Here is a 23,941-nt window from a genome sequence, read left to right on the forward strand (position 1 = left end):
AGATGCACACATGTATAGACAATCACATCAGGTGTATCCTTAAACATTTTGTGTCATTTTAAATAATAATAATAAATTTAAATAGTAAAACAGTAACCTTTCTATACCTATTACATGCACACAACATTAATTTACTACTTAAGTCGTATTCCCTGCAAGCTGGTTGCAAAAATTCTGAGAACGCATTCCATCAACTGGTTTATTTTAACCAATACATAACTTTCGGGGATCTACAAAAAAAAATATAAACACAGGTCAAACTGTTAGCTAGCTGATATTATCAATGTACCGGCATTTGTAAACATCAACCTAATTTGAAGTATCAGATTCATAATGTTTGTCAAAACTTCCATTTAATTCCTGTTTGGTGGAAATTATTTTGGAATTATCTCCATCAAGTTCAAGTTCAAGTAATTCTATAGCACTTTTTACAATGGACATTGTCTCAAACCAGCTTTACAGAACTTAAAAATTAACGTGAATGATGTGTATTTGTTCCTGATGAGCAGTCTGGGGTGACTGTGGCACGGAAAAACTCCCTTAGAGTTTATGAGGAAGAAATAAAATCTGCTAAAACTGCCTTCTACAAGGAAAAGCTCAAGGCCTCTGCACAAGATCCTCGTCTTCTCTTCACCACTCAACCCTCCTGCCACACCTGCTCCATCCTCCCTGACTGCTAATGACTTTGCCTCCTTCTATGATGAGAAGATTAAGGAAATCTGCCAGACCTTCACTTCCTCCCCAACAACGACTACACAACACAGCCAGGAATCCACTACTCCTCTGTTGTCAAGCTTCTCAACCTTAACAGAAGATGAGATACTGCAAGTTATCCAATCTTGCAATTCCCACACCTGTCCTCTGGATCCAATCCCTTCAACCATGCTTCAGACCATCACACAAGATCTCCTGCCCTTCATCTCCAAAATCATCAATGGGTCCTTAACATCTTGCTATGTGCCAACTACCTTCAAGCAAGCAAGGGTCATTTCCATCTTAAAGAAACCTGCTCTGGACCCATCAGACATCAACAACTACAGACCGGTATCACTTCTCTCCTTTCTTTCTAAATCTTTGGAACGCATTGTTTTTAACCAACTGTCTGGCTATCTCTCACAGAACAACCTCCATGATCCGAACCAGTCTGGGTTCAAAGTGGCACATTTCACAGAGACGGCCCATTTGGCTGTTTCTGAAAAACTGCATGCTGCTCGATTAGCCGAGCTGTCATCTGTACTTATCTTCCTGGACCTTTCGGCAGCATTTGACACAGTCAACCACAAGATTCTTTTGTCAACCCTCAAGAGCCTCGGTATCCACGGAAAAGCATGGGGATGTTTTGCTTCCTACCTGGAAGGTGGCTCATACCAGGTAACATTAAGGGGATCCACATCTGCCCTGTGCAGACTCACCACTGGTGTCCCACAAGGCTCGGTACTTGGTCCCCTTCTTTTCTCCCTTTATACCCGCTCCATTGGTGAAGTCATATCCTCACATGGGTTTTCTTACCACTGCCATGCAGATGACATTCAACTAATCTTTTCTTTTCCTTTATCAGATACCACAGCTTCTGGTCATCTTAGGCGATATAACTTTTCATGACTCTCCCCTTCAGCCACTGCTCGTAACCTTTGGGTAACTATGGACAATGAACTGTCCTCCTTCCCACATGTCGCTAATGTGGCTCGTTCCTGTCGATTTCTTTTATAAAACATCCGAAGGATTCGACCATTTTTGTCCACACAGGCTGCCCAGGTGCTTGTTCAGTCTCTTGTCATTCCAAGACTACTACAACTCTCTACTGGCAGGTCTTCCTCTAAATGCTATTCGTCCACTGCAGATGATCCAAAACGCAGCTGCAGGACTTGTGTTTAATCTGCCCAAGTTCTCCCACACCACCCCACTGCTGCGCTCCCTTCACTGGCTTCCAGTAGCTGCACGTATCAGATTCAAAACACTGATTCTTGCCTACAAGGCCAAAAATGGACTAGCACTATCTTACCTCACAGACCTCATCACATGTTGCACTGTACCACACTGTCTGAGATCCTCCAGCACTGCTCGACTGGTACCACCTTCTTTTAGAATGAGAGCACTTAGCACTTTCCAGGTTTGTTTTGTAGAATTTAAGAGTTATATTTATATTAAGTTTGTAATCTTGCAGACCAGTGTAGATTTATTAATTGCTAGAGACTCAAAGCACTTTTGTACGTCGCTCTGGATAAGGCCGTCTGCTAAATGCTGCAAATGTAAAATGTAAACCTTGAAAGGAACTAGAGTGTAATTATAAATCTTAAAACATTACAAAAAACTGGAGTGCGATATATACTACCACGAGTGTGTGATTATGAGTAATGTCCTTTCTACAGTATTATACAGTCAGCTGACGTTGTGGAACCAGGAGCTACTGAGCAACTCGTAAAATAGCTCAACATTTGAGATCATCATAGATTTAACACCAGCTCCTCCATGCAAGACCCTTTAAAAATTTGTAGAGGCCCAATGCCAAACTCTACATGAAGTGGGATACAAATGGCACTGGTACATCTCTAGATGGTTCGGGTTGTTTGCAGGGTCGGCATCTACTCCTTTGAAGGGCATAATCTTCATTAGGTGGGACACAACTGGAGCTGGCCCAACCTCAGCATGCCTTACGATGTATAAAGACAGAAAAGCAGTGGAGAGGAATTAGCGTAGCTGCTGTTCATAATATTAATAAGCACAAGTTGATAATGTGCATTTGAATAGATGTACTGGAACACAAGGTTATAATATGTGATGTGTGATGTGTTATGTGTAGGCTAGAAAGATATGTCTTTAATCTGTGCTTAAACTGGGGGAGTGTGTCTGAGAATCAATACGAAGGTTATATGTGTTTCTTCACTCTACTCCTGAAGAAACATACTGTTGTACTTTACTTCAGTGGGCACCTGATTTCTAAAAAGAGAATGATTTATGTTTATGGTTTTATCTGAGAAAACCAGCAAGATGTCATCATCTGGCAAGAAGAGAAAACATTACATTTCTTCGCAATTAACTGGCAGTGCTTTATTTCCTTCAACAGTGAATATTTCACTTTGATCAAGTTGTTGTAAAGTTATATCCATCTATCTATCTATCTATCTATCTATCTATCTATCTATCTATCTATCTATCTATCTATCTATCTATCTGTCTGTCTGTCTGTCTGTCTGTCTGTCTGTCTGTCTGTCTGTCTGTCTGTCTGTCTGTCTGTTTCAAAATGTCTGTTTCAAAATGGACATAAGCCTAGAAAATCATGTCTGCTAAAGGATCTTTGTACCTGTCTATTAGTTGTGGAGCAAGAAGTGGTGGTGTGCTGGCGTGAACCTTTCATGATCCACTTCACCCGTTACAAACAAATAATTCAGCGCTACAAATGCCTCTCTGCATGTGTGTAAACATCATGGTGTCTAAAGGCATATCATCATAACTCTGATGAGGGTGACTCCAGAGGTGATTTATTTACCGTTATTCTGTAAAGACATAATGCTTTTGCTCTCCCCTTCTCTCATTTCTTCTTCCTCTCTCTTTTTTCCCATCGCCAGTCTTTCACAGAGTGAGATATGGCCGACTTCCTCAGTGGAAGGGCAGGTTTTTGTTAAGCACCGTTGCGCTTGAGCGTTTTATCGACAGCTAGTGTAAAAGTATGGAGTGCATCGTCTTTTATTTAGAGTGTGAATCTCCTGTAATGGAAAAGGTGTCATCTCTTCTATTCGATCTCTCTCTCTTTCTTTCTCTCTCCCTCTCTTTCTCTCTATATTCTTCCTCACTTCTCTCAGGATCTTTCAGCACAGAAGTAATGACTGCATATCCCCTGCTGATTGGTTGATGTATGGCATTATTCTAAGAGATGCTTAACTCACATAACTCTTCCTACCAGGGTTTGGATGAAGCAAAATTGAAAGAGAAAAAAGGAAAAAAGGACAGGAAAGAAATAAAAGGAAAACTGGTGATGTGTTGGTTTTGGAGGAAGGCCCAGGACATGGCAGACAAAGCTGCAGTGGAGAATAATGGTAATATTAGATGGGACTAAAATATAATATTACTATCAGTATCTAGTATCAGTATCTAAATTTAAGTATCTCTTAAGTTTACTTTTTTTAGACACGCACAGTCACAAAACACAAGTCCTGAAAAATATTAGCCCAAATTCAGGTTAGATCTAGGTAACATTTTATTGACATGAATCTACACTCTGGGACAGAAAGAAATCAGCCACAGTCTTGCTTCAATATAACATTATGTTTCATTATTTACAGCCATTTGTAGTGCTGTTGTGCTTGTTTCCACAAAACTCCTGAATAATCTACTTTAAGACATTTGATATTAAATGACGTGATGTGCTAAATGTAAAATCTTACATGACAGCCCTGCTAGGCCACAGAATACCAGACATCTTTAAACATTAAGCTTCTCTTGCAACTTGTTAAAAGTTTTAAGCCAATGTATTTGTAATCAAATTGGTCTTAAGAGGACAAATAAATTCAGAGCAAATAGGATTATATCAGCTCATAAACTCAGTTTGTGGTTAGTTTGCATTTTTTACTCCAGGACCAGGCTTAGAAAGTTACAATTAACACTAAAGATTTTCCCTACTATATTAGGGGAATTTGTTTGCTGAAGGTCTTTTTTCCATATTTCCTGAGCATCGTGGAATTGTGCTACATAATTCCTCTTCTTAAATATAAAATGTTATTTCCTTTTTGTTTGTTGAATAGAACACACCAACCTGCTATCTTTCTCCAAACAATGCAGTTTTACTGTATACAGCTCCTTCAGGTGCCTTTTTATTATTCAAGTAGTTTCTCTTTTCTTTTTTGGCTACAAGAAGAAAGATCTACATTACTCAACACCTGAGCACAGACGCAGAACTCATGCATATTTGATTTCTGCTATTATGCTTCAATGTAGTTTAGTTCCTGGTGGGTTTTGGGTCTACTTCTTTTATTCGCTACCTCTCTCTCTCTCTCCCTCTCTCTCTCTCTCTTTCTCTTTATCTCTTTTTCTCTCTGTTTCTCTGCATGTCTTGTTGATGTCCTTGAGGTAATAGTTAACTGCCAGGCAATGGCCATTTGCATGGGTAGGAGCTGCCAGGAATAAACACTGCCAAAAGCAGAGCAGGACAGGCTTCTAACACTCCCCCTTGACAACTTTCCTTCCTAATGCTTAGTTTTATAAATGTGGTGCACTTGGTTATTTGTTAGGTCTAAAGTTGAACTGATTTTAAAGGCAAGGAATGAGGTGTTAAAAGGGCCAAAAAAACAACAACCTTGGGCCCTCTATTCTCATGATGCCTAGCCTGAATGCTGCATCCATCCATTTTTCATGACACATTGCTATTGCTTTCCTCACACACACATACATTCAAATACACATTTATCCTGCACAAAGGAGAACAAAAAACCCATTTTAAAGATGCACTGTAGGCTAATCAGTACACAATATGCTTATGAGACCATGACCAGTGTTTACTAATAGATCTCTCTCTCTCTCTCTCTCTCTCTCTCTCTCTCTCTCTCTCTCTCTCCTCTCTCTCTCTCTCTCTCTCTCTCTCTCTCTCTCTCTCTCTCTCTCTCTCTCTCTCTCTCTCCAGAGCCTCAGCTAAAAGGCATCGTCACACGTCTGTACTGCCGGCATGGATTCTACCTCCAGATGTTACCAGATGGCACCATGGACGGCACAAAGGACGAAAACAGCTCCTTTTGTAAGTTTTTGCCATGAAAACTGTTATGATAGCTGTTATGGAAACCCAGCTTTTGTCCTAAAAATGTGTTAATGGATAAATGAAAGCACCCTGACTCACTGTTTTAACCCAAAAGGTTCAGTAATATTAACTTCATTTCAATTAAATTTGATTTCCATAGCACATTGTCTCAAGGCAGTTTTACAGCAATAAATGACTATGAATATAAAGTGTAGCATTATAATTAAGTCCCTACATGTGTATCCTTAAAGTAAGCCAGTGATGACAGTGGCAAGGAAAAAATCCTCGAGGTGGCATGAGGAGAAAACCTTGAGAGGACCCAGACTCAGAAGAGAACCCATCCTCATCTGGGTGACACTAAATGTCCATTCATTATATCTCCATCATTGTTGAGATTATCAACTTTTCACTGATGAAGGCTTCAGGTGTAAAACTATTCATTCACATTTACTGCTCCCCTATCCATAACAATTTACAATTATATTGTTTTATTTTTTATAAAACTGGGAGTCAAGGGCCTTGCTCAGGGGCCCAGAAGTGACAGCAATAACCAACACCTCACCTATACATGGCAACACCTTAACCAACCAACCTTCCCTATACATGGGAACTACAGCCCTTAAGTTTAACCTTCCACAGCAAAGTCATGGTTGGATCTTTAGGCTGTTTATGTGAAACCATCCCCAGCTGAACCAAATGGTCTCCAATCGAACAAAATTAAATCCAGAGGTAGGGTGTCAGGATGAACCAGGCAGGTACCTCAGGAGCATGTTTAGCTTGACAGATTGTCAAGTGAGAGAGAGAGAGAGAGAGAGAGAGAGAGAGAGAGAGAGAGATGTTAAATGAAGGTAAATTTATAGAAAAATTTCTTAGGCTATTCGTGATATGCAAATGAATATTAAATAATTATTTATGTATTGTTTTTTTTTTAAAGAATAAAACAGAATGGAGCACTTCTAATAGACATTTTGTGTCACCCAATGAAAGTAACTGGGACATGGTGTTGACTTGACAGCTTCATCACGCTAGAAATAAAAACATCTGTGTCTGACAGCTGCAATTCAGTGTGTGTGCACTGCATGTAATGTATTCAAAGGGAGGAGGATGTTTTGGGAGGTTTTTAATAACATATGTATATTTAATGTCATAATATATTAAAAGATCGACACTTTTCTCTCCCCAAAGTCAAGGTGCTTAGTATTGTGAAGACATAAAAAATGCATAAATATTTTTTTATATCTAAATATAAAGAAAATCTTAAATAATTCAACAATTTTCCATATTGATTAAAATTGTAGATTTAATCATTTAGACAAAGTAGCATTAATCAGGCAAATAAAATCCAAGTGTTTTATTTGTTGCGATATGTAGACTCCTTCTCCGCTGCCAAACTGTAGTAATTAATTGTCAACATATAATCACATTTTATACATTTACTTTACGCAATTACTTACTGTAAGAAATTGATTGACAGCTAATGTGAATATACAAAACTTATATAAGGCCATTTAAACAAACAACAAAACATTTAAGAGGAAAGGCAACTTATTTCAAAACCTTTCCTTTTAAAATAGGACTTGGGTTTGTTAGTGGTGTAGTGTTGAAATGCAAAATTATTACTTGTATCTGAAAGAAAAAGGGAGTGAGAATCTCAGATTATTATTTGTGATAATTGTCACTTAATGGATAAGTGACAATAATAGGGAAACTGGTAGATGGGTGTTTAACTCTCAGCACCAACCAATCTGTCACTCGTAGGTCCTTGAGCAAGGTCCTTATTCTTTTCTGCTCCAGGGGTGTGGTAGGATGGCTGACATTTTGCTCTGACCCCAGTCCCTTAATAAGATGGGACATGCAAAGAAAGAATTCCCACTGTGCTACAATGTATATGTGACAAGTAAAAGCCTCTTTCTGTGTTTAAGGCCAATGTAGTTTATGATTAGAGTGAAGGAAAGGAGCTCTTGGATATAAAGTGGCCAGGCACACCACTGTCAACAAACCTTACTGAAGGTGGCATCCAAACATTCAGTTCACCTAAAGAATCAATAACAGTAAACTTCCCAGATTTTTACCTAAGAAAAAACTTTTGACAAAAGATGACTGAACAAGCATGTTTTTAACCTATACTTCCACAATGATGTGAACAATCAGTCAAATAAGACCTAGGCCGAAATAGGACCATTCCTTTTACAGAATGTTCAAGTCTATCAGGAAGACTAGTATGATTAATATGATCAATTAAAAAGTCAAGCAACATAAGCAAGGAAACATGACTCTATCAGTGGCCAGTATTTGGCAATTTACCACTTTAACAAGTGCTCTCTCTGTGCTGTGATGAGGCCTAAACATTTCTGATGACTGATACATTTTATAAAGGTTGAAGGCATGGGCATAACTCATACTGGACTTTCATAGAGCTTTTGTTTGTTTTATTTTACCAAAAAATAACGGTTGCTTTATTTAAACTATCTTTGCTCCGACCAGAAAGCTACTTACAATGCTGTATATGTATTATTCAGTACTGTGAGGGACTGACCACTTGTTTACATCCACCTGAAATTCAAAAACTGGTGTAACTTTAATCTCAGCTAGATGCTCTGTGAACTATTCTGAGAAACCTTTTTAAAAATATATATATTATTATAATGATTTATTCAGGGTAATGTATTTGTATTCGGTTTATCGCTAGTGTTCTCAAAGCATACTGCTAGAAATGAATAATAAGGGTCTAGTGCTCAAAGGGGGCTAGCTTTACTGTGGTGTCAGACCTCGTTAAGCTAGCTCACCCATGCATACTCCATAAAATGTTCTACGTCTTACACCAATATTTTAAACATAATAAATGTAAAGGTCTCCATGTACTTTTACTTGAAGTGCCTCAAAGAGCTAGATTAGGAGCTATGAATTACAGGCACTTGATGGGAATTAGGCACTGTTAGCTTTGTAAAAGAGAAAATGGTTTTGTCCCAGATCATCTGTCAAGCTTGAATGCCAAAATGAAATGTCTCCAGAGGTGTGTGCCCTCTCTTCAGCAGTATCAGACTCCTCATTATGCGCTGCACTGCGGACTATGCTAATGAGCTTGGGAAAAAATGCTGAATCAGCGGTTAGAAAGGCTAAATAATTAACACACAGGCGGACTTGAAACTGAAAACAGTATTTAAAATTTCATATCGTTTCATTATTATATTATTATTATTTTTATTTTTTTTTGGTAACTGGTATAACAGTCTGAAGTTGTAAAGTTCCAGGGTTGTGATAGTGACAATGACTTAGTTTCAAGGCCAGTAAAAATATGTTTTTTTTTTTAAACTCTATCACTCAGATTAAGTATTTACTTTAATCTCTTTCCTGTATCTTTTTCTGTCTCTCACATTTATTCTCCAGAAATACACAAATATAATATCTACGAACAAAGAGCCCAAGCCAGCGTTCCAAGCCACCTGTCAGAAACAATATGTCACCTCTATGGTTTTCCCATCTCCTCTGTCCCCACATGTCCCTGGCTACCGATTCAATCTAAATAGAGAATCAAGCCACAGAGTTCTGCCAAGCTCAAGGCCACATCCACCACATATAAACACACACACACATTAGTTCCACAAACTCTTTTAAAAAGTACAGTTGACCGTTCAAGTCTTAAGGACACTAGAGATGAGTGCACTATTTTTTTCTATTTTTTTTGTCCCTGATACAATTTAGATGAAAATCTGGCTGGCTGCAGCTTGGTGGCTATTGGCCTTTGTCCAGAGTGATTACACACTGCGGTTTGCTCATCTCAGCTCAGACTTGTTTTAATACAGCTGCCCTATTTTATTGATCCCCACGGCTACTGCTCTTACCTGTATGTGTGACTTTTCCAACCTTCCGATCATGTAGGTCTTCAGTAAGCTGACTATAAGCTTATCTTGAGCAAAAGCTCCTTTACAATAAACTACCTACCTACTTAAGGTTCTTCATTACCATAACAAAATTGCCTCCCTCCAAAAGAAACAATTTAAAAGTTCCGCATAAACATGGGTATAAAATTATACAATCAAAAAGAAAAAAAAAGAAAAAATTTATATATATAAACAAACTACATTGATGTCCAAATCATTTCAGTATATTCGCTGAGGTTATATATGTGGTTGATTCAATTCAATATATCTTTATCCTGTTAATGCATACAGATTTTAGAAAAATAGTACAATAAAACCCAGTTGTCCAAGCAAACGGAGATACGAGCGACCACGCGATTAAACCCACGCTGCCTGTTCACCGTTTTTGGCGGAGGGTCGCATCAGTCGCTTATTTGATGACGTATCACTCGGTCGCTCTCGTTGTTCAGTGCAGCAAAAACGTAACTTTTTTTAGTTTTATATTTTTATTTCACTAGAAATCTTGACAAATGTCTTCCAAGAAAATCAGTGACGGTGCTGTGAAAACGAAAGTAAATAGAATTACCATGGAAACCGAGGAGTTTACGAGCATGGTGCGTGTCTCACACTCGCAATCAACCACTATCACATAAGTAAGTGTTAAATTATGTTTACATTACGGTAATTTGCGGTGTATTTGTTTGTTAAAATAGGCTACAAACACTTTTTAAGTGCAGAAATAAGCGATCGAATGAGATCTCGGAACGGATTAAATCACTTCTACATTCATTCTTATAAGGGGAAAATCAGTTCGAACGTACGAGCAAATGGACCTACGAGCAATTTTCAAGAACGAATTATGCTCGTACAACGGGGTTTTACTGTATCAGATTGCTGAAATATGATCGGATTGTCTGCTTTGAGACGATGTCCATTGTAAAAAGTGCTATAGAAATAAACTTGACTTGAAATAACTTATTAACTGAAATAAGTATAAAATAATTTATTTTCAAAATAAATAATTGTATTTTTAATATAATCTGTTGATAAATTTATGACGTAATAGCTATTGAAAGGTTCTGTTTAAGTCTATCTACTGTACACATGCTGAATCAGACACGCGTGTCTGTTTGAGTGTGTGCGGGCGGATGTGTGTATTGTCCCTAAAAGGATGGGTAGACGATGAGCTCAGGCATGCCAAACGAACAGCTGGTATCTCACTGACGGGTGTTCAATCACAGAGTGTGCCCTGTCTGTCTGGTGCCTGGCACACAATATCCCAGTCTCCACACCGCTGCTTATGTAACAGCCCTAATGAGAGAAGAGGAAGGACAGAGAGTGAGAGTGTGTGTGCGAGTGTTTGTGTGTATACTGTCTGCACATATTTGGAGGGTTTGAACATGACAATATCTTCTCTATCTTTCAAAACTGACAACAATCCAAGAGTTCTAGCCACCTAATAAAACTTTATTATGAATGAGCAAAAGTGGAAAATACATAATAGGGTAAAGTCAACAATGAGACGAGATCACAGACATTCAAGATAATCTAAACTTAAATGTAGAATTGCTTTGTTCCATGAATGTCAAGAAACATAGTCTGGCAATTTTTACTACAAAATAAGCAATCATTAGTTTGTTGTTTTAGATTTATCATTCTCATATGTAGGTCAGGTGCATAATAAAATATTCAGTAACCTTCCAAAGACACAGAGTCTCACTTCACTATATAATCCCAGTGTGATTCCATCAGAAAGTCAGAAAGGTGCTAAAACTGAAAGACAGTAAGTAAATGCAAGATTTGCAAGAATATAGATGGATTCAGCTAAAGGAAATGTAATGATCCATGAATACAGCAATACAGCGTAACAGGGTAGAGAAAATGGAAATGACGGACTGGCTGAGACGTTACCTGACGTGAACCCGCTCTCTTATCCCAACATGATGAGCACAGCTGGGTGGTGGGGCCTGAAGGTCGTCACTTCACATTGTGCTTTTGTTACTGTTAATGAGCAAAGACAGAGAGTAGGACAACACTTGTCTCTGGGGCATATTTGTACACACACAGTCCTACGACCCTGACCGTCGTGCGTCACTACAGTTTACAGAGCAGTTCAGGACATCAGTCTGCATAATGCCGAATAGCTAAGCAACTTTCTGAGTGATGACTGTAAGCAAGCTGCAGCTCGAATCTGACAGGTTAAGCTGTGAGAGATGACTCACTGGCTGCTGTTCCCCCTGCAGTGATCTACGAAGGAGTCGTCTTTCCGGCTTTTTTATGCGCTTTCTAAAATTTCCCATTTTCAATGGGTGCAATATTACATATTATCTTTGCTTTTATATCTCAAAATCACACACATTTGCCCAGCAATTCTTTTTTTATTAGCTGTTCAGATTTATTTATTTTTTGCTGCCAAGAACAGATCCCACCACACACACCCCCAACACTCCATTTTTCAAAAGACTTTAATTAATCTAAAAGCTGCTGTGTGTGTGGAAAGTAACGTCTTAAATATAAAAAGCAGGAAGAGAGAGAAAGGTACAAATAGACATATAGTATGTGAGAAAATTAAAGAGGGGTTGACAAAGTATTTATCTTTTAGAGAGAAGACAGTAAGGACAGTACAGACCACCCAGGACATTGATGATGAGACAATATAGATGAAACAAGATTTTTGACCACATTTATCTTTTTCACACTTTTCAGTTTATGGCTGAAGCATACACCACCTGCGGATACGTCAAGATAAAGAGTGAGGTCATGGAGCTCTCAGTTTGATTTCAATCACATTCTCTACACGTCGCCTCCTGATTGGCTACGTGCCAATCCACATATTACTGAACTAAGGAGTTGGCCTAAATAGAAATAATTATACCAATAATAAATGACATTTTTGCTGATGAGTAATTGTTCATATTATTTCTATCTGTATGAAATGGATGGCCTACGCTGTAATTGCTCCTGGGTGTGTGTGTGTGTATTTATCTGGTGCAATACAATGGACTGTTTTACACCCTATGTTCCCAGACCAAAGTTTCTTTGTTTATTTTGGCCCTGTCCCAGACAAATTGAAGAGATCTCTAAATTTGAGTGAGTCAATGAATGAATTATATCTGTTCTGTAAATGCTGCTTTACAATATAAATATAAAAAATAGAGTAATAATGCCACATATAGAACAAAGTTGACAATATTGTATTAAGGAAGAAAGAAAGAAAGAAAGAAAGAAAGAAAGAAAGAAAGAAAGAAAGAAAGAAAGAAAGAAAGAAAGAAAGAAAGAAAGAAAGAAAGAAAGAAAGAAAGAAAGAAAGAAAGAAAGAAAGAAAGAAAGAAAGAAAGAAAGAAAGAAAGAAGTTATGACCCACGTGAGGAGATGCAGAAGAAAAAATTATAAATGGATGAATGATAGTAATAATTAATGAATATTAAATTATAAATGGCTACTGAACTCTACACTGTTCAGTGTATATAAATGTAATGTTATGTACAATTCTGTACCAATGTACTGAATCGTTTTTTTTTTTTTGTTTTAGTGAGAGTACAAATTAACTTTATACTTTAAACTGTATATCAAAAGCTAATGAGAAACTTACTAAGGTATGTTATTAGTACCATATCATTTATAGTATCTTGTTAGCACAAATAATTACCATAAGGGTATTATTTAATTTGTGACAGTCTTGGTAATAAAATTAAACCAACAATGGGTAGCATTGAATTAAACCCTATCTCTGAAACTCATGCCACTCTGAGATGTGTTCAAACTGAGGTTTACCACAAAAAATATGATTTTTTTTTTAATTTTGACCCAGCTTAAAGGATTGTCTCCATTTTGCTTTCACATGTGACAACAAAATGGAAACAAAATCTCAAAAGAGTAATCTAGAATTGTACTTCTATGTAAGATATATGACGTTTTTCTCTTTCTTTCTCGCCATCAGTGCTGTTCAACTTGATTCCTGTGGGGCTGAGAATAGTTGCTATCCAGAGCACGAAGACAGGCCTCTATGTTGCTATGAACAGTGAGGGCTACCTCTACACCTCTGTAAGTTATCAACATGTCTAAAACAGCTGTCAAGAATTTTTTATATTTTATGAAGTTGTTATGGAGGGTAATGACATCATACTTTGTATGTTTCAGAACATTATTTTTTTTATTATTTAACATTGGAAAGTATTGTGTACCGCTGGATTTCATTAAAATGTTTTTAAGGGGATTAAATGCCCATGACATAAAATATAATTTGTTTAAATTTGTTTATAATTTTATATTATAATAAATATAATTAGTTTTATATTGAATTATTATTATACATTTCACTGAATGTGCTGCTAATACAGTGTACCAAAGAAACAACATAATTTAATTGTTATGGCAAATTATGGCAGTTAACTTCTGTAGTCTTCTACTCAATTAATTATTTTCCAGTTATTTACAATGAAGTCCATTTGTGACTGATGCTGTAGAAATGAGCTTGTTATAGCTTACAGTAATTAGTGGATTGACTGTGTGTTTATCTTCAGTTATTGCCTGAACTTCTAGTAGCTGTCAGCAATTGTAGATTCTTATTCTGTACCCTAATAACAACAAATCTTCCTTAAAGCTTTTCTGGAATAACAGAATAACATGCTTTAAGATAAAAAAAAAAGGTGAAAACAGATAGTTTACTGGATTATTATTGGATATTAATTTCTTAAATGCATGTGTGTGAACTGCAAATCATCTCCTCAGTGTAATAATAATGTAATTGGTAAAGCACAACAATAGTTCAATCAAGACTAGCAAATTATTTGAATTCACTCGTCTTTTTTTTTTTTTTGAGACTCTTTATTTTTTATTGAGTAAGAATTTAGCAATAATGAAAAGCTATCAAAACTGCAAAAAGGTGTATATTTATTATTAATGTGTCACAAAAGAGGTATTCTGCAAGTACAATAGATGTGCCAAACTTTAATTGCCTACAAATGTTAAATAATTGATTAATAATTATTTATGATTAATAGTACTTAGTAGCCCAAAACGAATAAACTCTAATAAAAAGAGAAAACTCAAAGATGTGTTAAGTAGATTTAATCGAGCAGAAAATTCAAGCAAACTTACAAATCTATGATTGTACCTTCAGGGAAAATTTTCTTTTTTTTTTTTAAGCCATGCTTCACAGGTGTCTTTTAATGAGGGCTTCCACCTTCTGCAGTCTTTTTAACTTTGATCTATCTCTATTTCTTCCCTTAATACCAAACTGGGCAAGCATAATGCAAACAATTCATATTTTTGTGTGTGAAGAAATGACATACACTACGGTGCTGGTCGATACACCTGAGTGTCACCTTTCTTTGGTAAAACACTGTTGATAAAAACAATGCCAGCAACAATATCAGGGAGAATGTCTAATTGTTTCTAGAGGCTGCTAAGATGTTTTGGACTAATAACCTATTAAAAGCACTGCATGTGAATTTGTGTCAAGAGAAGGGTTCAGTTAAATATGGAAAAAGCATGGCAGAGATCTGAGAGCAAAATAATAATACGTGAAACCCATTCCCTTATGCACTTTTCTCAGTCACTAAAGACAGAACTGGGTTAAATCTATACACACTTCAAAGGACAAATAATCGCCTGTATGAACTACATTTAAAGCTGTGTTTAAAGCTGGGACAGTACATACAATTCGATAGATATAAACTTGCACAGATTTAATTCAATTCAATTATATAAGCCGCAACCACTGAATTTTACAAATATTTTTATTTTGAACATAAATAAGCCGCACCTGTCTATAAGCTGCAGGTTTCTACACTAATGAACTTTACACAGACTTTAATGAAAGACACGTTACACACGGTGTAACGGGTGAAATATGTTGCGCTTCCTTTAGGAGCATAGCGGTATTTTGGGAATAGTATGCCACTGCATTTTTCCGCTATTACTGCGTGTGTTCAAGACGAGGATTATGTCCTTATTATTTTCTGATGCTTATTTCTAAGTTTCTTTGACTAACCCGTAACGCTGTTGCCAAGAAAAATAAAAAAGCACGAGTTTTGGAAACCTGTCTGTGCTTATATGATTTCTGTTGCAACTGGAGTTAGTGAGCTCTCCCTTACCCCGACTCAACGTGTTACAACGGCTTGTATCTAAACAGTAATCTACCAAGAAAGTCATTGTTAACTGTCTTCCTCCTTCCTTTCACAACTATTTCTCTCTGGAGTTTATCTTTTGGCATCGTCGTGCGTTTTAAAAAAAACATTTTTTCTCCCGATGCCGTGCAGCTCAGAACACTGGTTAGGTGCGTTTTTCCGTTTCGGTTCGGACATTTCATTGGTCTAATGTTATGGGGTTCAGTTTTTTGGCTTGAAGTTTGGGGAAACCGGGAAAAACCCAGGAAAAATTCGTAAATTATCCGCTTCGTTGTTTAAGCCGCGGGGGTCAAAACGTGGGAAAAAAGTAGCAGCTTATAAATATAAAAAATACAGTAATCTTTTAATGATTTTTATGACCCATGAATGTTCCTTTTGTTTATATGTAAAAATCTAAGTAAAAGACAAAGACAAATCGATTTGAACAGTGAATAACTGAAAGAACGTTCTGTGGAAAAGTTAGTCAAAATTTTACATTTTTGGCTCTAACAGAAGAACTTAGGTAAGATGGAGAACAGAAGAATAGATGTTAGCTGACTTCCTTACCACCACAGTCAAACATGAAGGTGAAAGATTAATGATTTGGGGTTGTTTTGGAGAAGGTTGAAGACTTATTTCAGGGAAATGGAAATCTGTACCAAAATGGCTACCATTCCATTCTGCAGCACAATGGAATTTCATCTGGACCGCGGCTAATCGGAACCAACTTTACCAGATAACCAGACAATGGCCTGAAGTATACACCCAAGCTCTGTAAGCGTTATTTAAAGAGAAAACAGTTAACTGGAGTGTTATTTATCATGGAATCTAAATCCTATTAAACTGCTTTAGGATGAACTGGATTACAATGTCAGAAAGAAAGATCCAACTAGTGAAGAACATCTCCAAGTTACAAATGTAACCATGGTTCCCCGAGGAAACGAGACACTGCTTTAACAACGCTTTGGGAATCATTCTGCATTATCCACACTCTGAATCACATGTGTAATCAGTTCAATGGAAAAGTGCAGCGTCACCAGTGGGGTGATGTCACGACCATCAAGCTATAAAATCACATTGAGTGGAGCTGGCGCTAGCTTCTGAAAAGGGAAGGAAGCATTGCAGGGATGCAGGCAGTGTGGCTTAGAGACGCAGCATCTTATTCCCTCAGGGAACCATGGTTGCATTCATCACCTGGAGAAGTTCCCCTTCAGGAACTTGAGCTGCGTCTTCAACGCTTTGGGAACGAGTGTCAAATACTGCCATGCTAGCCAGTCCCTGCCTAGTGTAGAAGCTAGGTCAAAGGACAGAAGGGCCTGGAGTGGCACTAAGGTCAAGGCTGTAAAACCTGACAAAGATCAGCAGGGTTGAACAGCTCGCACATTGCAGATGTCTTAGATGGAAACTCCAGAGCACAAAGCCTTAGAGGCTGCCACACTCAGAGTAGAGGGAGCCCTGACCCGGAAAGGGGCTAGGAGACCAGAAGACTCATAAGAAGATGAGATAGCATCCACGGTCCACCTGCTGAAGGTCTGTTTTTCACAGGAAGACCCTTCCTCGGAGGGCCATAGCAGACAAACAGCTGTTTTGTGGACGTATGTGTCTAGTGCTCTAGTGCTTGCCTCAAGAGGGCATCTGTTTCCTCATTTAAGTGGCCTGGGATAAACGCTTCCCTCAAGGAGAGAAGTTTCCCATGGGCCCACAGGAGGATCGGACGTGTCAGCTTGTACAGGAGGCGAGATCGCAGACCCCCCTGGTTTCCCTCCGGAAAATGCTTCAGCCAAGCAGCCAAACAAGAGCACACATCAGAGGAAGTGCTGAAATGCCGTCAAAAGCTTTTTGGCCTCCTGAAACCTATCGACGACTGTATTGACAGCGTCGCCGAACAGAACAGTCGGCACCTGGGGGGGCGTCCAGCAGGACGGCCCTATACCTGAAAGATCTGACAGGGTAAGCCATAATTGCCTTTCGGTGTACACCATGGCAGACATAGCCTGGCCAATGGCCCTAGCGTTCTCTTCTGTTGCTCTGAGAGCCAGGTCTGTAGCAGGGCTAAGCTCTTGAACTTTCTCACCGTCTGGGGTGTCTCAAACCTCCAGCTTTCGTAGCTCCACTTCAGGTGCTTTTATAGCTTCCTGGTCGTAAAGTCACACCAGGTCGATGCCACGCTTTTCCATTGAACTGATTAAACATGTGAATCAAAACGTGGACAAGGCGAAAGTGTTCAAAAAGCGTTGTTGATGCAACTCGAGTTCCTGAAGGGGAACAATTTAGGCAGATTTTACAAGTATTTCAGCTGAATGTTTAGAGAAACTTACTGTCTGGATTCCAAGATTGTGAAAAGGTGTTATTAATGTTAAGGGAGGATTTTTCAATAATAAAATTTAACATCTGTACATTTAAATAATGTTTGTTCAAAGTAAAAACTGTATAGTGTTGAATTAACAATTTTTTGCATATAAACAAAAGGAACATGCATGTGTCTCTCAAAAAACCAAAGACTATGTGCTTCCAAACTTTTGACAGTCACAGAAAGCCATAGAACACCTAATAAAGTATAGTTGTGTTTTATATTGTACACTGCCAGTCAAATCTAAATGTTTTTAAAATATGAATCTAAATCTAATCTCAGTGAAAAAGGCCAAACTCTTTATCTCTCTAATTATTCTCTTGTAACTCACCAACAAGAAATACTTCCACGGCTTATGAGCATTTGAACTCCTTTAATAAAGCACTCATTTAGAGCCCCATTAGCACCCGAGAGCTACCAGTTAATAACTTCCACAAAGATTCAGGTTTAATTGCTATTCTGTATCATGGTGTTAAGTCTTTGGCAATAACAGTGATTAAACTGTTATAAAGAGTAAGAAACTCCAGGTGTTCAAAAACTTTTGACTGTCTTATTAGAGGCTTTGAGGCACACAGAGGTAGCAGGCACATAACCAAGTATCCTTGGTGTGAAACTCAATCCTATGTTGCTGACTAATCTAAAGTTTTTAAAAGCAAAGGGGTTTTTATTACTGATTGCATAGTGGTTGAACACACATCCTTCGCTCAAGTAGAAGTACAGATATTCATGTTATAAAAGAATCTGGTAAAAGTTGAAAAACTGACTACACTTTTTTACTCAAGTAAAGAAGTATTGGCTCGAACATGTATTTAAGTAAAAAGTAGCCGTTACTACTACCTGTTTTAGTGTCATGCTGGTAATTGGACCTCACTTTATGACAATATTATGGCTGTCAATATATTATAATATTTAATCGCAATTAATCAAATGATTAGCATGATTTAACTTGTGATTAATCACAAATTAATAGCACATTTTGATCTGTTCTGAATGTACCTTAAACTAATACTTTTATAGGTATACATTTTTAATAATCTAATCAACACGACCGTGGACAAAAATGGGTGCTTTATGCAAATGTATGTTTATTATTAGTGAAAACATACTTAAACTAGAGCATGAAGACAAAATATTCTTGCAAATGTTTTTAAGTTATTTAACTTTATTAATTATGGTGTTTAAAATTCGTAAACTATCAGGACACCAAATAGAAATTTTTATATGTTTTTACACAGACGGTCAACAAGGTGATACCGGAAAAATTGTACCTCTTCTAACTTTTATAATGATTACATAATCAGATAATATTTTGATGTGAATTGGTTTATTTTAAAGCATTTTAAAGCTTTTACATTTTAAGCATTTACATTTCATTTATCATGTATGTGAGACAAATATTCAATGATATTTAGGTTGTCTAATTTATATGTCTGTGAGGAGAGATGACATGCACGACAGAGAGCGCCCCCTGCTTGTATTCTTTATTTAACAAAAGCAAAGCATTCTGTTGTTATTATGAGTGTTTACGAATAAAAGCATACCCCTTAAAGATTCAAATGATGTATTGCTCTTATCTGTATGATCAAAAAAGACAGTAATTTGAGTTAGTTTTGGCGTTAGGAGAAATAAATGCCACAAAACGCGCCTTCGAGTTTGTTGACCCAAGAGGGTTAATTGTGTGCATCATGGCGGATTTTGGTGCTGATTTGAGACTTGGCGCATCAGTAAAACAAATGTTTACTGATTAAACATTATTTTTCTGTGGAGTTAATTAATTTTTTCAAATCTGAGTAAAGAAGAAATGTTGAGAATAAATAAATGAATGAATGAAGGTTTTAATTTCACCTCTTATTATATATATATATATATATATATATATATATATATATATATATATATATATATATATATATATATATATATATATTTATATTTTTAATCAAATTTGTTAAACAGAAATGCGAGCTGCATTAATCACGCGGTAATAAAATGAGTGCCGTTAAAATGAATTTGCGTTAACACGTTATTAACAATTTTATTTTGACAGCCCTAATTAATATATTAATACAAAACAAATATAACATTTTGTTATTTACTAAATATATCCAGGTTAAACATCCACCATACAGTATAGAACACAAGCAGAGAAAATATGATGATGATCAGAGGATAAGGAACGTCTCAGTTCACAGTCATGTTTACATCGCTGGCTCACTCTGTCTCATCCACTTTAGTCCCATACTTCTTGTTGTCTTCTGCCTTGCTTATTGTTAGCTTTGAAACTATCCTACATCTGTGGTGCGTGAGAACCATGGAAATAATACCCCAGTGGTACATTGAAAAAGCCACGCAATGTCAGGAAATAGGTTGATGAGCTGAAAATGACGCAATTAGAGTATAGAATATTGACCATTTCTCCAAATAGATTAAAACTAAAGTACCGAGCCTGTTTTAAAAATGTAAGAAGTTGAATGTAATGAGTAAAAGTAAAAAAAGTTAAAATAAACAGTAAAGTAAAGTACTGAAACCAAAAAAATATAGTACAGTAACAAAGTTTGTACTTCCTACCTCAGGTGTGTGTGTGTGTGTGTGTGTGTGTGTGTGTGTGTGTGTGTGTGTGTGTGTGTGTGTGTGTGCTGACAGATGATAGAAAAATTGCAGTTGTTTGTTTTCTGCAATGTTCTGGAGAAACAGAAAAGCTCTTTTCTGTTTTTGTTGGCTTGTTTATTGTTTTTTGATAATCACTATTTCAGATTTGGTGTACAGTCATTTAGCATCATGGCAGAAAAAAGAGAAGAAAGGGAAGGGGTGGGGATGAAGGATGAATATGAGGACTGGATTGCAGGTAAAACAATGTGAACTGTTTTCTTCCACACAAATGGAGAAAGGAGGACAGTCGCTTTCTTTCTGGGGGTTTTCTCTATTCGCGCCCCCCTGAACCAATATCCCTGGAGGGATGACCATCGTTCTGCAAAAAAAGATATGGGTGTTTTTTTTTTATGATGTCCAGGTCATTTTGTCTCTCTGCCAAAGGAGCTCTTCACTTCTTTTCACTTTGTTTCTTTTGCATACTCTGCAACTTCTGTTCATTTCCTTACTTCACTTTAGTTGCAGTAAAGTGAAGAGAAGCGAGACGTGCCTAATGCTATTAAAAGCTCAAATTATAATTAAGTTATAAATTATAATTACAGGGGTAAAGCATTTGGGGAATTTGTTTTTGGAATTGCTGGGACAAAATGACAGACAATAGCAATAATTTAAAGAATAGATAACTTAAAGCACTATAGTAACGTGTTGGTCTACCACATGCCACCAGAAATCTTCAATGTCACCAATTTCAAATGACCTACATGTCTCAGGAACTGTTCTGGACAGATTAAATCTATCAGAAAGATATTGATGCGGTTGGGGTTTGACCGTTATTGAAACTGTGGCTTCAAAATCTCCTGTAGGTGTTCAAATGAAGTAAGACCTAGTGATCGTGATGGCCATAGCATGTGATTTTAATCAATTTTATTCTTGAAATATTAAAAGAGTCTTAGTGCTCTGTGGATGTGGAGTCATCCTGGAAAAGACCCATTAGAATAGAGGATAAAAGTGATCAGTCAGATTACAGATTCATATTGGTTTTTAATAGCATTTACCCTAAACCATGGCAGCAAAATCACTCCAACAGCATAACAAGCACAATTATTTTCTTACTGATAAATAGACTCTATAGACTGCACATCCTTTATATGAATGACTAAATGTTCAGTACATATATGAATAAGAATGTGCAGCTCTGTGTCACTGGTGTATGCTTGCAGGCTGGTGTTACCTGTAAAAGGCTGTTGGAAATTGCTTTTGATAAAAATAGTCCCAGTCTCTGTAACCTGACCCATTTTATTAACTTTGCTCTGAGTAGAACTCCTCACAGACCATAAACTCACAGAGAGAAAGAGAAAGGAAAGGTGAAACAGAGCCTCTGGATCAGGTGTGTCTAAACCTTTTTCACAGGGTACAAGATTAGACCACATTAATGATGTCCAAATATTGTTTATGAATGGGGTGTTGTTTAACATCCCATTGTTTAACATCCCATTTCACATTTGGGTTGCAGTTATTATAACCCCCTTTGATCTGGGAAGGCTTTTCACAAATATCTAATTAAAATAATTTTGCTTCTGCTTCTATCCTTGGAACATTTTTGTTTCTGCACTGATTTGGATTGAAATGTCTCATGATATTAAATAATTATCCTTACTGCAAGCTATGTGCTTTAGCCATGACAACATTCCAAAAATAAATCTGCAGGTGTAATGGAAGAAGAGATTCCCTTTATGAAAATTTAAATGGTAACCGTGTTAACAGAGAATCACGTAAAATTAAAAATTGCACTGTCTTGACCAACTCGTCCGCAAGCCGCATTTGTCTCCACTGGCCGTACTTGGACAGCTTTGCTCTAGACCAACACACACACACACACACACACACACACACACATGCACCCACAGAATTTAAAGCACACACTTATATTCTTATTACTCAATGATTATATTTGCATTAAGGCACACACAGTCAAACAGGTGCCCATGTGCTCAGGGAGAACCTGACAGATCTGGGCCAGATTATGTTTAACTATACTGGCTTTACTCAGGGCAGAGGAAAAAATGTACAAATCTAACATAGCAAAAGAGTAAGCAAGAAAGCGATATCGGAGAAACCTTTGCATTCCATAAATATGGACTTACCTCCCTAAATTCAGGTGAGCAAAATATAATAAATAAAATTAAATATAGATGAATGATAAATAAAATGGATGCATTATATATAGCTTACAAAGAGACCAGAAACAGGTGGTAATACATTAAAATTCTACCAAACTTTAATTACTGTGATACCAACAAATGTTGCGAAAAAGAAATAGCAAATGATTTGTGCAAACAAGCCTACAATTTATAGTAACTGGCCACTATTTCATCCCAGAATGAAAATGACTTTTAGAATAATTACAGGCTTGGCAAGGTCCATGGAGGACATTGTGTAAAAACTGCAGTGCAGAGTATGTAAAAAAAATAAATAATAAATCTGCATGTATAATTAAGTTCATTACTAACATGTAAAGCAGCTGTGCTTGTGCTCTGCCCACACAGTCAGCATCTGCTCTAATGATTGCCTCACTCCAGAACGACTGCAAAAGTCGACTGATTATGATTTATATCATTGTAAAACTTCAATGTGGCTGAGAGCTGTGGGCAATAATTTGCATTCTGAATCATCCACTGTAAAACACACAGCCACACACACACACACACACACACACACACACACACACACACACACACACACACAGCAACAAACCACTTTTACATTTTCCATACACTGCACAAGTGTAACTTATTTACCACTGAAGATATATGTACGGTATAATCCACTGCTAGGTGTGCATTACATGATTTTAATGCACAACCTGGAGGCAAAGAACCAACCAGAGCCAACCATTTAAAGTGGAGTGCATTAAAATCATGTAACACACATCAATCCATGGATCCTGCCTGTAACATGGTCACATGCCAGCAATAAAAAAAGAATGTTTAATTTGTATATTTATTTTATTGTAATAGTGTGATTTATCTTTGTGATTTAATCTATTTATTTATAGATACTTTTATTTGAATAAATTATAATAAATAATTTTAGAGAAAAAAAGGAGAGTAAGAGAGAGAGAGATTGCGTGTGTGTGTGTGTGTGTGTGTGTGTGTGTGTGTGTGTGTGTGTGTGTGTATGTGTGTGTGTTAATAATTGTTAAGCTGTTGATTTTAAGTCCTCATGCCATTTTTCATGATATTCCTCATTTAATGTTATTCTCACCAAGTTTGTAAAATTTATATTGGCCCATTTTTCAAAAATCACA

At 37.0% G+C, this 23,941-nt stretch overlaps 1 protein-coding gene across 2 annotated transcripts in view; it reads left to right on the forward strand.

The window, feature by feature from the left end:
* Nucleotides 1-23,941, forward strand: part of fgf11a (fibroblast growth factor 11a) — a 73,994-nt gene that overhangs the window by 30,347 nt on the left and 19,706 nt on the right. For both annotated transcript variants that reach the window (XM_083541549.1, XM_083541550.1), the window contains exons 2-3: nucleotides 5,615-5,725; nucleotides 13,526-13,629. In XM_083541549.1, coding sequence (XP_083397675.1) covers nucleotides 5,615-5,725; nucleotides 13,526-13,629 — 215 coding nt within the window. The remainder of the gene's footprint in view (nucleotides 1-5,614; nucleotides 5,726-13,525; nucleotides 13,630-23,941) is intronic.

The sequence above is a fragment of the Silurus aristotelis genome (assembly GCF_946808225.1).
Source record: "Silurus aristotelis genome assembly, chromosome: 5".
NCBI lineage: Eukaryota > Metazoa > Chordata > Actinopteri > Siluriformes > Siluridae > Silurus > Silurus aristotelis.